The sequence below is a fragment of the Mya arenaria genome, chromosome 12, assembly GCF_026914265.1.
Source record: "Mya arenaria isolate MELC-2E11 chromosome 12, ASM2691426v1".
In the NCBI taxonomy this organism is placed as follows: Eukaryota; Metazoa; Mollusca; class Bivalvia; order Myida; family Myidae; genus Mya; species Mya arenaria.
Window position 1 is genome coordinate 5,278,332 of NC_069133.1, and position 15,644 is coordinate 5,293,975.

The 15,644-nt window shown below is 34.8% G+C and overlaps 1 protein-coding gene across 1 annotated transcript; it reads right to left on the reverse strand.

Moving 5' to 3' along the window:
• Positions 1-9,136: 9,136 nt before the first annotated feature.
• Positions 9,137-13,811, reverse strand: LOC128212146 (probable G-protein coupled receptor No9). The gene is made up of 3 exons (XM_052917441.1): positions 13,536-13,811; positions 9,364-10,497; positions 9,137-9,200 (listed from the first exon to the last, which is right to left on the reverse strand). Exons 2-3 carry the CDS (start codon positions 10,037-10,039, stop codon positions 9,190-9,192), a joined length of 687 nt encoding a protein of 228 aa, XP_052773401.1. The 5' UTR covers positions 10,040-10,497; positions 13,536-13,811; the 3' UTR covers positions 9,137-9,189.
• Between the last annotated feature and the right edge of the window lie 1,833 nt (positions 13,812-15,644).

Below are 15,644 nucleotides of genomic sequence, written 5' to 3' on the forward strand. Positions count from 1 at the left end.
TTAAAGTACTTATAAAATCAGATTCTCAGAGGTACTTATATGTTTAGCGTTCATTGTGCACATGGTGCTGTCTTGTTAAATGAGATGCATGTTTGGCATTCACCGTATGTATTATATTAAAACCTCTAAAGCATACTCATTGTGTGTATACCACGTGATAAATTACGTCATATATGCTACGTCGTAAGGCAATATTTTGCTTCGAATGAAGCATTTAAACAAAGATAACTTTTCTATTTCTTCACCATTTTAAATGATACATAGCGCAGTCTTTGCCGCCCAACAAGCCCAGCCTTCGTTTTATTACCGGAGTTTAATAATGTGATTAGTTTCATCAAACACTTCGACAAACCTGTTGCCAAAAAATGTTTTGACAGTGCTCCGTCAAACGGCCGTATTATGAAAAGGTTTGTCGAAGTTTTTTAAGGTACTTATCTCTCAATCAAACTCATGCAAATTCCGTAAACGGGGCTTCGCTAAGCGGCGTAGACTGCGCTATGATTCATTAAAAATGGTGAAGAAATTGTGAAGTTTTCTTTCATGCTTTTCGATGAAATATAGGGTTTTAACAGTGAAATAACAACAGTGAAAATATCAATTTGATATTTTCACTGCAAAATAAGGAGTGGAAATATCAACTTTCAGAACTACTTTTAAATTCCTTTGTAGTTACTTGCCTTGATCAAAACACTTCACTTTGAACCAGTACATGTTGGCACAAAAATGTTTAAAAATTAAAGAAATGTTTAATAAACTTAAATAAATATATATTTGGAAATAAACAACTTACCGTTTATTACCGGTAATCCCGTTTTTCAAACATTTTCTTGATCTTGAAGCTGAATGTTCGAACATTTGCTTTCATACCAGACAAATTACAGACCAAAACAACTGTTCGAACATAAAAAGAATTTTATATCATCGTTCAAATGTATTTTGAACTGTTTGCCGTTGTAATACGTAAAATGAGCTTCCCGGAAAATTCACACAAAAAAATACAGATAATCCGATATTTTTTACCCCACCCACGCCTCAAAATTTGTCAACAAACTAGCGTGGCATTCACTCTTCACCTGGAAAACAAACCTGTTTGTCAAGCGTAACAGACTGGTCTCTGACAGGAAGATGAATGAATATTAATTGACTATGAAACACATGCAGTCTTAAACTAAGAAGAACGTTTAAAATCCAATGAGTATCCGCATTTGTTTTGCTAACATATTTGACCTTCCAAATTTTCATTCATAAATAGCGGTGTAGTAATTTGGTTATGTATTCATTGCATGCCCCACTTAAAATAAAAGTGTTTTCGTTATTTTTTTGGAACATAAGTGCACTTATAAAACTTCATTGATAACCGTTCATTAAAGCTTTGCACTAAAAACCGAGAAAATAATAAACTATAAGAATGAATAGCAGATAACTATTTCTCAACAAACGGGAAATAGAACAGTTGACAGCTATAATTTTGCGTGAGGGACGCCCCACGGGTAGCGGCGTAAATATCACCCTTTCCAAAAAGGTGGTTATTAAGAAATAGATTAAAAAAACTAATAAAACTCCGAAAATAAACATAAAAGAAACAGAAAATTTGTTTATTTTAGTGTCGCCACTCGTGAAAATATGTTTTTCTATGACACTCGTGAAATAAAATACGATCTTACACTGAAATAAATAAATATCCTATATCTTGGTTTAAAGTCTTCCTTCAAGGCAAAATATTGCCTTCCGACGTAACATTTATGACGCAATTTATCACGTGGTATACACACACTGATACAGTTCTTGTTAGAGAAATTCGTTGAACGTTCGGAAGATTCTGTGCATTTGTCTTTACACATTTTCATAATCAGATACACGTCAATATGCACGTGAAGCTTAAACATGTATAGCCGTCAGTGTTGTATCAACGGATACACTTAATACAGCACGTTTCGTAGTAAGACATAAACAAGTATGCCTGTGTAGTTTATTTGTCACAGAAATGCAACTTCTCAAATGTTTCAGGATGAATAAACCGTTCACGGCAGCTGTTGTTGTCATTTTTGGTTTGATCATTTTACATTTAAAATGTTTGTTCTTTTACTAAAAAACAATTATTATAATAACTTTCAAGCATTACATCTTGCACGTTGGATTGAGTGATTTTTTTGATTTTTTTTTGATAATTTGTTTGCGTTTACTTTTTAAAAAAAAATCATCTTGTGTTGTGGCCTCTTAGGTCTTTCCAAGATTTCATATTTCCCTTGAACATCTATTTAACTCTGCTGTATTAGTAACAGGAGTTTAATTTATGCCATTACAGCATTGGGCATTTTTGTAAAGATTTACATTCTTATTGGGTTAAAAACCAATCTGGGAACACAAACTGCATTTATATTATTATTTAATATTATTAATACGAAACTATTTTCCTGATGTCGCTGTACATACTTGTTTAATTTAACTGCAATTAATAACTAGTCAAAACCAGTTTCATCAATTACGACATGGTTATATAATTTATTGTACCACCGAATTCTGAAATAATTTTATTTTCAGTATTTCCGAAATTGAATCATGTTTATTTTGTAGTTTAAACCCAAGTGCTTGAATACGATACTTAAATTCAGCTTGAATTAATTAAGAAGCATTATATTGAATTGTTTCCAGATACACGGGAATCGTAAAACTAAACCTAAAAAACAAGGAAATATTTATACCATGATATATAAAATTAAGCATAAGCTAAGAATACAATTACATGAAACTACAGTTCTATAGCTTGTTTGCATGATTTTGGAGAGTCAAATGTTTCGCTAAAAGAGCGAACAAGTTATATAACTTAAAGTTATGTAAAACATTTTAATAATAATACCAAACGAGAGACAAGTTATAATATTTTACCAGAAAATCCATTATGTGTACACTACGTTTCACTGAAATGTAGCTTCTTCAAAAAGTGAAAACGTACAAACACGTTAGCCTACAAATACCAAAAAAAAAATGAAACACAGTGACATAATGTACATAGTAAAGCATATGGTATGACCACAGATGAAGAATAGGATCTGGGAAAAAAGTTTACGGCGTTCGAAGTGAGATATATTACATGATATATATATAGAACAGGTTGTGTATTTCTATACATTTTTTACCTTTATACTGTTTCGGTAAATCCGTTGAAATATTTTAATAATAATGGGGCTGTTCAAAATGGGTGGACTCCACCAACATTTTGAACTGCGCCATTGCATACCATACCCCAATTAAATGCAACATGTCGAATTTTAATACTTATATTAACATTCATTAAAATCGACATTTCTGCTAAAATAAATTGATTATTCAAGAGCATTTCCTCTTTTTTCTTTCTCTCGTTGTTCTCAACGGTGGGTAAATTAGAACAGCTATTGTAACCTAATTGTATACGAAAATGAATGCACAGATAAAAAAGTTCCTTATTTATATGTCTATTTTCTATCTTTTCAAGGTCAAGAATATTATAAATGCCTTAACCACTAGGCCATGGAGACTACTTGACGCATGTATTTATTTTATTGGTAAGATATGGTGTCGGTTGGCCTTTTATATCAGACAATTAAAAACATTGAAAACACGTTTTTAAAGGTTCCAGTCCATACCTTTGTAACAATAAGAAACTGATACATACAACTGAAAAGTTGGGCGTTGGAATTTCAGATTGCATATATGATAATCAGTTTATTATATGTCAAATTTCATATCGTTACCCGAATCATCCCCGAGAGCGTATAGGATTCCGTGGATGACACGAGGGACTATATGAAATTGCAATATAGCATTCTATAGTGAAAAACCATCACGATAAAATGACATTCAATCTACATTGTCTAGTTCGTAGAAAATGATATGACTTCATGAGGGATGATGTGAAGGTCCAGATATTATGCGGGGAAAAACAACATTTATATACGTACGGGCAAAACTCATATCTTAAAAACGTTTGTGATGATATGCAACAATACTAACAGTACAGCATATAAGAACAAAACTAGTCAGATGGTAAATATATGCTATATTCAAGTTGTCAAATATTTTGTTTATATATATCCATGTACGTCATCCGAAACATCAGAGTGACACGGCACTTCACAGAGACACGACACTTCAAAGAGACACGGCACTTCACAGAGACACGGCACTTAACAGAGACACGGCACTTCACAGAGACACGACACTTCACAGCTAACACACGCACGCACGCACGCACGTACGCACGCACGCACGCACGCACGCACGCGCGCACACGCGCACACGCGCATACGCACGCACGCACGCACACACGCTAGCACACAAGCACACGCACGCACATACACGCACGCGCACGCACACACGCGCACGCACACACGCACACATACGAGCGGTTGTAGTTGGTAGGTGGGACACAATCACACACATATATGGAGATGTCAAACTGTCAAACTTGCCATTACAGTAAACGTTTAGAATGCTCGAATAGTAATGTTAAACAAAGTTTCTTTGTGATAATCGAAATAACCTAATTTTAATTTTGTAAAATCAAGATTAAGTAAGGAATTCAGCTATTTAGCTTGTTACGCTTATGCGATTTCAAGTAATTGAGACCAGCAATCCTATATAAATGAGATACACCACGCTAGAAAGAGCAGATAAGCTAGACCGATTGTTTACTGCCCACGGTGGTGTGGTTCTATTCTTGGCATCACTCATTTCATATTAATGTATGAACGATGCAAAAAATATAAGAACTGTTTTGCTCGATATCTATTACATGAGATTATTAAGATCCAATTTCTGCTATGTTGATTTGATAGCGAATGATATATTTTCTTACTATTTTTTTCATTGAAAGCTCAGAACGGAAAATGCCGGATTGAATGTGCGATTTGCTTCCTCGACTAAAAGGAGTTAAGAGTTATCGCACAAACATTTAATATATATATATATATATATATATATATATATATATATATATATATATATATATATATATGATAATTTCTGAGCGAACAACAAGGTATCTGGATGAGTCTGTGTTTGGTGTTTGGTGTTAGTATTTAGAGAAGATGTATAAATATTAAGGAAATCGTTTTAATTCTTTCCATTTTTCACCGTGCATTTTCTAGCTGCTTTCTTATGATCGTTTATTAGAATTGATATATTCAATTGTCATTCATTTGCGTTTGGTTATGTACACTGGACAAACTTCTTGAGTGCCATTCAAGGGACATAACCCCTGAGGCAAGAACATCTCGTTTACATTAGTGATCTCTCTGCTCGACAAGTCGCTTGGCAATCGTTCAAATGCTTTTATGCCATTTTATGACGTTTTTGTTGGTTTTTACATAGTTGCCGTACCCTTCACTGGCATTCAACTGTTTGCGCTCGCGCGGCTTTTGTATTTTTTATCAAGCATATTTCATGCGACCACAATGGATTGCGGTCTCCAAATTATCTCACCAATTTATGTCTCCAATTTATTCTACAGGACTAAAGTCCCATAGCATTTATTTGATAATACTTGATGCAAGAAAATAGATATTCACATGACACATATTTTAGATTTTAAACACTAATATTAGTATGATATAAATCGAAGACCTTGGGGAAAAGGGGGAATTCGTGAACTCACAACGTTTCGAAAAAAATGCAATCTTAATCTGTACGTCATAACACATGTATGAAATCATATTTCACAAAAGCAAATTCTTTCACGATGGTCATGATTAAAAACACAAAGTTCAGGGACTTGTACATTGATACTTATACATATATTGTAAATAACTGTTGACGTAACCTCCTTAAGGCACTATAGAACAATGGTCAAAGGGAAATGCGGACATCCCAGAAACTATTTGCTGAAGACGGTCAAGGTAGAGGGACAACTTCATGTTGAAAAATACCATTGAAAAATATAATGTTCTACGTTTGAAGTTACAATTAAAAAGAAATCCACTTTACTTAACTCGATGTAATGTCCAATAGATAGCCTGTTAATCGTAGCATGGGTGGTTTCTGGCGTTAAATTGTCATTCAGCTTCGAAACGTTCGGCCTAATGGATCGAAATTTAGAAAATAATTTTAAAAAGTTTGATATAGTATATTACGATCAGCAAAGAAGATTATCCTATTTTGTGTGTTTATAAGTGTTGAATTAAATATATACCAGAGAACGATTTAGACGTTTATTAACTCAAATATTTATCTGATATGATGTTTGAATGTTATTCAACTATGGTGAAAAGTATTGTACACCTATGTACAATTTGACGTCCGGGTGCTACAAGGTAATCAATTAGATAAAGGAATTTTGAGTTGTAAGGGTTTTTGTCAAAGAGTCCTGAAAGGAAGGCCTTTTTAGTTAACGGTTTTATTCTACCACATGTGAAATGAATAGCAATGTATGGTATATTATTATTATAATTATTATTATTATTATAATTATTATTATTATAATTATTATTATTATTATAATTATTATTATTATTATTATTATTATTAACGTTTTGCTCCATGACAAATCAGCTCTATCTCATTTTTTATGAGATCCACATACCACAATTCTAATGTAGTTTAGTAATTCTAATTAATAAAATAAATTATTAAACATTTGTAACGTATATTTACGCTAAAGTTTTAAAAAGGTAAATGCCTTTTTAACGTAAGTTTCAGGGGACTTACTGATGTGTTTTGACCATAAAAAGTGTATTAAATTATTTTGGTTTTAGTTGGGTGCGAACTGGTAAAGTCAAGAAAAAATCAACCAATCGCGCAACAACAAATCGCTTAAAGGCGTAAGTTAAACGCTATTGAAAATTGAGGTCTTCAAATACAATAATATAGTTTTGACCGAACACCAAAATTTGCTTAAGGGTTCAAGCTGACAGTTTCTTAGTTTAAACACTCATAATGATTTGCCATACTTTAATTCGTAATAAAAAGTGCATTTTTCAATACCATGAGGTTGAAGCATGTAAAGTATATCGCATTACGTAATAAAGTAAATGTGTTGTTTATGATTGAATATAAACTTCAGAGGAAACATTGATATTTGCTGGATTATATATAAGCAATGAAAATCCATATGTACCAGGGGCGTGGTCAGGCTTTTCTAAATGTTACGCACGAAAGGGGAAGGGTGTGGGAGGGGAAATGTCCCTGTAGCCGTAGGGGGGCTCCCAATGGCGGAAATTGAAAATGGAACTAACATTTTTAGCACTGATGTGTATTTAAAGAGATTTATAGGTTCGAGGCCGCCGACTTTGTAGCTACCAAGCGATTGCTTTAGGCTCAGTAAGCTATCAAGCACAGAGAAACTATGCTTACTATAGCTGATCTTCCCTTTATTCTGATATCAATATTTAGCTTAGCCCTCGACTCTGATGCCATTTTTGGCTATATTTATTTTTTCATTTTCAAATTGATGTGATGCACATGCGTAAGTGCGTAACGCTGGCTATGTCCTTGTGTATGAACCAGTTCTGTTAAAACAGTCGCCCCTAGTCTACCACTTAAATCATCAGTAGTATGTTATTCGCATCGTAAACATCTCGTTATTTCTTTCATGGAGATCTTTGACGAACAACTTTTTACGTGTATTATATGTACATGATTATGGTGTCCGTTGATAAAGACGTTTGATCACTAAATTAGACGCATTAAAGCTGCACTCTCACAGATTGAACGTTTTGTCAACATTTTTTTTTATTTTTTGTCTTGGAACGAGCCATTTTTTGCAAAAATCCATGGAAACCAGTTATATCAGACTGCTGACAAAAAATTAGATCGCATATTTTTTATATTTAAATTCAAAAATTGATGTTTTATGATTTTTTCTTAAACCGCTAGTAAAGGTTTAAGCCATAAAACATTAATTTTTGAAATATGAAAATCTACGATCTGATTTTTTTGTCAGCAATCGTACATAATTGGTTTGCAGATATTTACGCAAACAATTGCTCTTTCCAAGACAAAAAATAACAAAAGTCGTAAAAAAGGTATATCTGTGAGAGTGCAGCTTTAATTACAGGTCGCTTTACAAATATATACCATTCTACAGCATCTCATGTTCTGGGAGGGTAGTACCGTAATGTAATTTGCATTGACAAAGTTCAACTCGATCAAACATTAGATGGATAATAAATGACACAGAATCTTTTCATGTTTATCAATGGTTAAAAACATTAAGGTAAAGCAAACGATTTAAATAACAATCTTTTGTGATACATAAACTTTAAAAATCCGACTCGCCGCTGTCCTTGTCGTGATGTGGGGCAGCATATCGATTTCTCGTAATACCGGTGACAAAGTCTGCCCGCGTTGCATGCGTAAATCCCTTCCGTCGACGACAAAGAACTAACCGTTTGAATGCACTACGAAAATCCCTGGCAAAGAGCGCATAAATACACGGGTTTAAAGCAGAATTACAATATCCGAGCCAGAAGAATACGGCAAAAACCAATTCACTTACACATTCGTGACAAAACGCCCCCATGAGGTATATTGTAAAGAAAGGACACCAGCATATTATAAAAGCTCCTACAATTATTGCTAATGTCTTTGCAGCTTTTGCCTCTCGTTTAAATTTTCTTGCATGACCTTTTACAGAAATAGCTTTTGTTTCCCTAATTAACAGCTTACAGCGCCTAGGCGAATTTGGCGAGGACGATTTGGACGTAAGAGGGGAAATGTTTGGTGTAAGCCCGTTAATAGCTGGGTGTCCATTGTCGTTGTGTTTGCTTAACATTTCTAGCTCGGTTATATCACTTGTCAATTTATCGGGCCTTCTTTTCGATCTGCAAATTTGTCTCGCAACAGGCATGACAAATCTATTTACGCCGGAAACGCCATTTAAACTTTTCTCATTTTCTCCATTTGTTTTCACTAAATTGTCATCTCTGCTACACTTAAAAACTGATCGCTCACTTGACTCGATGTTATTTAGCGTATTACAGGGACTTCGCTTAGCAGCAAGTCTTGGAGATCGTGACGCGGTATCGCTATTAAGTGTCCTACAGCTAACGCCTAAATCACAGTGTTTCGCTGTTTTGCGAGATGATGATGAGCTGCCCCCTCGATGAACCCGTAGATACATTTCGTCCTCTCCGTACCCATTCGGCTGTGAAATATCATTGCTAATCTTCGTCGTAAGCACGCCTCTGCGGATTGAAGCTGCAGTTCTTATAGCGGTTAAATATATTCTAAAATAGAAAAATACCATGACAAGCATAGGAATGAAAAACGACCCCAATGCGGCGTAAATTCTGTATCCAGTAGTCGTTGTTAATTCACACATTACTTTTTCTTCGGAACAATTTTCAGTTGTATTAATATTGGAAAACAATCCATCGAGGTAATCATCACCAGTAAGATTGAAGACAATATCCTGTTGCGGTCCCGGGAGAATGTCTTGCATATTAGCCTGATTTAGGGATGAACGATTCTGTAATGAAAACGAGCGTTGCAACTCGTTGAGAAAGGTCGAGGAAGTTTTTCTGTGCATACTGCTATCATTCCATCCGAGCAGAGGGGGCAAGCATATCACAAATGATAAAATCCAAACAGATGCGACAAGCCATCTACCACGCGACGCCGACATAATAGTCGGGTACTTGATTGGATGGGTCACGGCGATATAGCGGTCAAAGCTGATCGCACAGAGGCTGAGGATGGAGGCAGTGCACAGCCAGACATCGATGGCGAGCCACATGCTGCACCACACCTGGCCCCACAACCACTCGTCCACTTCCAACGATATTGAGAATGGTAACACCGCAAACCCGATCAGTAGATCCGCACACGCTAGCGACACAATAAAAATGTTCGTCACCGTCCGAAGTTTTCGGGTAGTAAACACGGCGGCTATCACAAGGCTGTTTCCGAGAACCACAGCCAGATCTATAAGGCTAAACAATACGGTTTTTGCCACCACGAATTGTGTATTTCCATCACTTTGATACACAGTACCATTTAGGCAAGGCATGTCAACACCCTCCATTTCTACATAATTGAATTCACTTAATAAACAGCACTGCGTCATTCAAACACTTGCATGATATTTCGTATTATTTCTTTATTACGTAATATTCCATTGTTGTCCAAAGAGCAGACGGTTTAACTACTTTGAGCTTGTCGATTCACATCATTCTTTTGATTCATCTTGCCAAAACAAATATCCATATCGCTCCCTTAAGAGTTATCGTACTCTGGACATCCAATTGCTATTACAAGCAACAAACCTCCATGAACAATTTCCGACTAAATCATGAATGAATTTTGATTATCTCCTTGTATTTCTGTATGTTGGGAAAGGGGGAATCACAGATTAACAAATAATCCACAAATAACGCTCATTCTTATAACATTTAACACTGCGCTTCTGCTTTCAAACAGTGCGTTGTCCAATTAGATGATAGAAATGATGCCTCCCGAAGATCTGGAACACCGGCTACCTGATCTCGACGAATGGACCATATTTATTTCTTCTTACAATCTGGCCTGCAATAAAGAAACGGGAAATTAAATCATAATTATCATGAAATGCCTTTATCGCATAGCATAAAGATAATATAGAGTATCCATAAATTAATTTTAGAGTCGAACACGAAATTGTTTATGTAGATTTATAGGATCAGTTATTGACGGGAATTATCAAAAACCAATAAATATTTTCCTCTGAACTTTCAATGCCACCGTTTTATCAAGTAAATACAAATTAATTGAATTTTATTGAAGGTCCTTTACCGACCACGGTCCAGGCAAATAAACATTTACAGCGTTTGTGGCACTAATATTGTACCATACTGTCAATTATGAGATCGAAGTTATGGTGCAGTACTGCAATACATTACGAATCCGCCCTCTGTAGACGACGTAAACCTGTCGTGTCGGCGAATTCAAGGGAATCATTATCTCGGAGTTATATACAATCGTACTTTATACATTCCGAACTTCAAGACTTTGTTCTGGTAATATATGCCTACGTTCAACTTTATCAGATGCAAGGAAGAATTAATGTTTATTTCACGCAGGAATGTAAATATGCCAGAGTTGAATATCATAAACGTAGATGACGAACGAGCAAAGCGAGTAAAAAAACTTTGGAAATGCGACCGAAGATTTGTGCATATATCAAGCAAACATATGGTATTTTCATTGACATGCTTGAATTCACGCCATGCTCAGCCTAGTCGTTAGATACCCGTCTAAAGCTATATCAAATTATAACTATACACAGAAGGCGCCATATATGGATACAATATCAGTTAAAGACCGTGAGAAACCCCAATGTGTTTTTTTTATAAATTTGTTCACCCTTTTTATTCCGGGCAATTTATCAACTTGGCGAATGTTCAAAATTTTAACAAAGTTAACAATGCTGTTAACGGCATCGTTGTTACCATTTAAGCGTTACATATTTGATAATGTGCTCAAATATCTAGATATAAACAAGAACAGCTAACACAGTTGTCCTACATCTTGTTAGAAATACACCAGGCCCCAATATCACGAAAATATAAGTCAAAGCTCAAACTCAGTCTCAACACATTATACCACATAGCATCAAACTTTTTAAAAATCATATATGTTTGTTACAGTTTTATAAGCACATTCTATCATAGAATATGCTGAAAAAAAGTCTTTGGTCAAATTCCAAGGGAAGTCTATTCTACAGCCAAAAATGTATTTGAGTACAATTCTGCATTCTTTATAAAATACTCAAGTATATTTTTGCTCTAGAATTAGTTTTCTTTGAAATATTGAAAAAATCTTTTTATCAAAAAATTCTATTAGAAAATACGTTTTCAAAAAGTATAAAACATTTTTGAAGAAAATTAAGCTTTTATATGGTGAAATGAGTTGAGACTGAGTTTGAGAATTGACTTAAGTATTTTCGTGATATTGGAGCCAGATCTCAAGAGTATCCAATTAACTTACAGAGTAGTTACGATTTAAAGTTAACAATGATGACCTTAACAACGTTGTTGAACGCTGTTGAATTTTAACAAAGTTCGGCACAATCGAGTCTTGTTTTGAATTAAATATTTCTCTGAGAAATAGTCGATATACCAATGTTATCAGACTTTATTGTGATTGTTATATCGTATATACGTGACTAGCGGTCCCTTGATCGAACTGTAGGGAGAACTTAGGCGCCATCTTACATTCAATCTTAAAGATGCTCCCTTACTCCCAAACAAGATATACAGCAATTAATGGTAATGTTTTAATATCCAAAAAAAGATGAATACGATTTCGAAAACAATGGTTCTTAAGAAGAATACCAAGTTTAATATGAAATAAATCAGCATAAAACACGGTATTTCTACCTTATGAGACTATAGTAAATCACAGTGATATCTTTTAGCATTCACCAATCATTTAATTAAATTTTTGTGCCTCCTGTTATATAATACACCGTTAAAATCTTGTTATCAGTAATAAATATTTTCCATAAATGCATTATTTAGTTAGTACGTTAAGGTTTATCAGTCAAAATTGATGTTTGTGATACATGTGTATGTATTGATTTTGAATAATGTCACTTTAAATCACGATCGCTTTTTCGATTTAATATTTCTCTGACGTTTAATTTTCCAATTCAAAAGAAAGTTGTATTTTATAGTTCAAACACTTTCACTTTGTTGACAGTGCGGCACATTTTTCGTAAATGATGCCATTTTGATGATTTACTTGTGAATGATAATCAGTATATTACATTAATTAATATTTGCTTGACTTGTTATGGAACCGAAACACTGCCCAAAATTGTACAGATTGGGAGAGGGACATTTTAAAAGCATTAGTATTCATTATCACTTTCTGCTGTTTAAAGCTACTCGCAAAGTCTTAGTATGTAATGATGAATCAGAAACATTAAATTTTCATCGCTTCTTCGGTCAGTGGTATATCTATTCATTAATGAAAAAATAAGCAATCCGATGTCCATAATTGATCCGTTCTAGTTCAGCATTCATTGGCAATTAAACACAAAATAAACATTGATTTCATTTATCAGTTTTTTAGGGGGGGGGGGGGGGGGGGTTACCGTCAGCGAGATAAAGAAGAGTTTACCGGGGACGCTAGGGTGGGGTGGGGTATTGTAGGGGTGTTGTTAGACCGGTTAATGAGAACAAACTAAATCTATTCTTATAATAAAATATTCGTTACGCATGAAAAAATGGGTTTGCCATATGTTTTAAAATTGGATCAAGGATCACCCAAAGTAATTGAATTGCGTTACGCTTGACGTTGAAAATTAATTCACGGAACTAAGAAAATTAAATTCAAAGCGTTTGGCTCGCACATATTTATCAGCATTGTATGCATGACTTTTTTTTCAATTATGTTTTTTTTTTAAATGTCATTACTTTCTTTTGTTTGGTTCCCATCACTTGAACAAACACATTTTAATTTTAAGGTAACTTTGATCTTTAGAAAAAAACAGATAAATACGTAAAAAACTATGCAAACGAATTAATATTGTGTTTAGATATTTTCAGCGTGTTATTATTAAGTATCGAATAAATACCAACCTAGCCGATATTCCGTTTAAGTATCCAGAAATATCTTACATTTATTCCCTCCCGCAAGCAAATTTCCCTTAATATATATAATAACTTTCACTGCCACGATATCCTTAGGCACTTTCCCGGAATATGATTAACGCTCATTTATCAAAAAAAAGTTTCCTCGCTTCCACACAATTATCCTGCTTCATACGCCGTCCCTGGTCCTAACAAACACCAGTGTTGCCAGCCTTACACTGAATCATTTGTTAGCAAGAGGAAATCCCGGCTTATTCAATCCATGTATCGTTCATTGGCTTTATTTCAAAGCGAGCGGCAGTATCAGCCTTCCTAGGATTGTCCCGAACAGAGAATGAAGAGCGCATTGCAAAGTCTGTCAGTTCCTGCACGGCATACATCAGGCGTTTTCAGATAAACAATCATAGTTGGCGCTATATAAACATGTTTGTTGTTATCGCCTATTTATCATAGAATGACTTGTCTTGAACTACCTCTAATTCAGCTACCTAAAACAGCTCATAAACACATTAGGATACTGACGGAGATTTCTTAGCAGGATTCTTTTGTCAAACACAGACTTGTGGCGTCGACAAAATGAAATAATTGTATCGATTAAATGCTAATACCCTTATTTGTATTGATATGTAGTAAACCTTATTTTACTGAACAATAATTAAATTTAATTTAGATAGTTTTGGGCTGTCTGTTTTGTAAATGGTTGATACTTTTAAAATGGACTCGGATTTTTTTTTAAACAAACTAAAGTTTGGCAAATCAGTAGGAGTATTAAAACTAAGATACTTACCACTGGAACCCTTCAACAAATGTTAATCAATGGTTTATAATTAATCTTTGAAGTCCACACTTTCGAAATGCGTTTCAAACACGGTTCAACGAAGGGTTGTAGCGTGATTGGTTGATTGACATTATCGCGTGATGGAACCAATGTTTTCATTACAGATTTAAATATACAATTAGCTAAGTATGAGTGTCTGTAGGCAAGTGGTTAGGGTATCAGCTTTTTATTTTCTGCATTTGCTGTAACGGCGACCACGGTTTGCTTCACACTACAACAATGTGGTTTTAATTGAATTGTGTGTTTTCTTTCAATATCGGTATCAAAGAGTTAGTGTTTTCAGATGCATAACCGGGGAAATTATCATTGTGCCAAAACATAAGTGATTTCCTTTAACGACGGATAAGCTAAATCATTACAATATAAAAGTTGCATTATAGACTTGCCCTGGTCGATACTACCAGTAAAGTAATTTATAGATTAAAGACTGACCAGTGCCGATAATACAAGTGAAGTAATTCATAGATTGTAGACTGATAATTAGGATTACATACTGACCTGTGTCAATGATACCATTTAAGTGATTCACACTTCCTTTACATAGACTGGCCAGTGCCGTTGGGTCAATAAAATTTCATGACAGTAGACTTATATTTATATTTTTAACTGTGTTCATGAGTGAGGCTCTTAATTGGTATTGATGATGTGTGCATGATTCAGGCTCTTAATTGGTATTGATGATGTGTGCCTGATTAAGGCTCTTAATTGGTATCGATGATGTGTGCATGATTTAGGCTCTTTATTGGTATCGATGAAGTGTGCATGATTCAGGCTCTTAATTTATATCGATGATGTGTGCATAATTTAGGCTCTTGATTGGTTTCGATGATGTGTGCATGATTAAGGCTCTTAATTGGTATTGATGATGTGTGCCTGATTAAGGCTCTTAATTGGTATCGATGATGTGTGCATGATTTAGGCTTTTAATTGGAATCGATGATGCGTGCATGATTTAGGCTCTTAATTGGTATCGATGATGTGTGCATGATTAAAGCTCTTTATTGGTATCGATGATGTGTACATGATTAAGGCCCTCATTTGGTATCGATGATGTGTGCATGATTTAAGCTCTTTATTGGTATCGATGATGTGTGCATGATTTAGGCGGCTTAAGGTCTGGAAAGTGTGTGTATGACTAAGGCGATTCATTCATAGTGATGATGTGTGCTTGATTGGGCCGGATCATTCGTGTGATGATGTGTACTTGATTGGGCCAGTTCATTCGTGTGATAATGTGTGCCTGATTGGGCCGGATCATT

What these genes read in the sequence shown, in the direction of transcription:
- LOC128212146 (XM_052917441.1), bottom strand. Translation starts at nt 10,039, where the DNA reads ATGACGCAGTGCTGTTTATTAAGTGAATTCAATTATGTAGAAATGGAG.